Consider the following 2,141-nt stretch of genomic DNA (forward strand, 5'->3'; position numbering starts at 1 on the left):
GTAAAAACTGCTCATCTGGCAGCGACACGGTACCACCGAATGGTAACACACAGAAGCTTTAAGAAAAAGTATCATGATTTAAAAAGTGAAGAGGTTGACTTTAAAGAAAATCGACTGTCTGAAAAATTTTGCCAGCATTTTTTTTTCCCTCCCCAAAGTATTTGCAGTATCAACTAATTCAGCTGGTAAGTTCTGTTTACTCCCAAACTACCCATTAATATATTTTCCTTTGATTTTTCCCACAGCCCTGATTACCCTTGTGTATTTTAAATAACTGAAAGCAATACATTAAAACCTAGGAATAAATACTCTTAAAAACTGGCTCAATATAATGCAACGTTCATAATTTCTCACCAAATTTCCTGTAGAGAGTGGAGTGTGCAACTGGCCTTGGCACAAATATGCTCTGCCAAGGAACTGGCTCACAGGAAATCTTCCTTTAAAATACATCTGCAGACAGTCGCTGCTCATTTCCAGATATCCCAGCTGAGACAAAAAACACATTTTAATATTCAAAAAAATGCAGCAAATAATTAAGAATTGCTAATGCATTTTAAAAATATAAATAACGCATGCCTACTCAAAGTGCAACATCTAACTGCACACCAGTACGTACATATTGCATAAAGATCATATTAGATCTGGTACAAACCCATCAGGATTTATTAAAAGTTAAAGCAAGACCTTTTGCCATTCCAGATGTACAGAAAAACAGCTCCTTTATTTACCAAAGCTCCTCAGTCACTGTCATAGAACCCCTTAGAGTATACAAAAAATACTTCCTTTTTAAATATCCATTAACAGAATTGTTACCATAAAGACAAAATTCTTAGGAGATTTTTTTTTGAAGGACAGGCATTAGCCCGCAGGATTTTGCATGGATGTCAGTGCTGCACATCATTTTTCAGGCAACGGGTAGAATTTGAGTGGCTTGCAGCTTAGAAACAAAAATAATGTTTTATTAGAAACTGTTTGCTTGAAATCCAATCACTTGTACCCATGGATTAAACATTAAAAATACCTCAACATTTAGAACCTCTACCATAATTTATAGAAGCCAGCTCAATTAGCAAATCTTTCATGATCAGAATGTCACCTTTTCTTCTTTTGCCCAGTAGGGTCTGTTCACAAACACATTTTCTTCAGTCATAAGCAAACTGCTAATTTTAGTTTTCCATAACAAGAAAAACCAGGCATGGCGAACTGTTTTATATTACTGTGGTATACCTTGCACATTTTGGTCTTATTACAAACTACACAAACCCCAGTCTGCTGACTGCTTATAAAGGAGTAATTTAGAGGCCGAGTTTTAACTGAAAATGCACATTTAAACAATCGCTCTCCAAGAACGGGAGAGAATAATACTTTTCAGAGGTACTTCTGAGAATATTGTTGAACAGTAACTTTCACAGCTGTAAATACAGCATGTCCTATAACTGGTTTTATTCAATACAAACTGCCTAAATTACAAACCTGAAGTGCTTGTTCAGCACATAAAACATATAAGTCGGTGCTGAAGTTATCTGATGAGTCAAGTGCAGATTTTCCTTGACTGGCTGATTTGATCATCTCATAAGCATTCTTCAAAGCCTGAACATCTGAAATAAAAGAGGAATAAAGAATGTAACAGGTCTTTTATGCTTCAAGGTGGACTGACAGACATGATTGCATTTCAGATCAATCATACAGCATCCTGTTTCTTCTTCACAGAAATAAGTTAAGAACCTTTAAGGGAAATAACGCCAAACGAATGTTGTTCGAAGTCAGCCACAGTTGAAAGATGAAGCATTAACAGCTCTTGCAATTTACTATCACTACCGTTACCACAGAAGAAAGCGAACTACTTTGCAGCCTGATTCACAGTTCCCTGAGCTCAGTCCCTGAACCCAACAGTACTTTCTGTGGACACTGCAACTCGAGATTTGACCCCGAAAGCTTCTTCAGAACAGAACTGCTCACTAGGGCATGTAGCAATAGAATGAGGAGTAATGATTTTAAACTAGAGAAGGGTAAATTTAGGTTGGTTATTAGAAAAAAGTTCTTCAATATGAGGGTGGTAGATCAGCAGCACAGGTTGCCCAGAGAGGTGGTGGAGGCTCCATCCCTGGAGTTATTGAAGGCCAGGCTTGATGGGGCTCTGA

The 2,141-nt window shown here is 37.4% G+C and overlaps 1 protein-coding gene across 1 annotated transcript in view; it reads right to left on the minus strand.

Moving 5' to 3' along the window:
- Nucleotides 1-1,598, minus strand: part of CFAP46 (cilia and flagella associated protein 46) — a gene marked incomplete at both ends in the record, with an annotated part of 49,535 nt that extends 47,937 nt beyond the window's left edge. The window contains 2 exons of the mRNA XM_010193382.1: nt 355-486; nt 1,474-1,598. Coding sequence (XP_010191684.1) covers nt 355-486; nt 1,474-1,598 — 257 coding nt within the window. The remainder of the gene's footprint in view (nt 1-354; nt 487-1,473) is intronic.
- Nucleotides 1,599-2,141: the final 543 nt, after the last annotated feature.

Source organism: Mesitornis unicolor, unplaced genomic scaffold, assembly GCF_000695765.1.
Source record: "Mesitornis unicolor isolate BGI_N332 unplaced genomic scaffold, ASM69576v1 scaffold8001, whole genome shotgun sequence".
NCBI lineage: Eukaryota > Metazoa > Chordata > Aves > Mesitornithiformes > Mesitornithidae > Mesitornis > Mesitornis unicolor.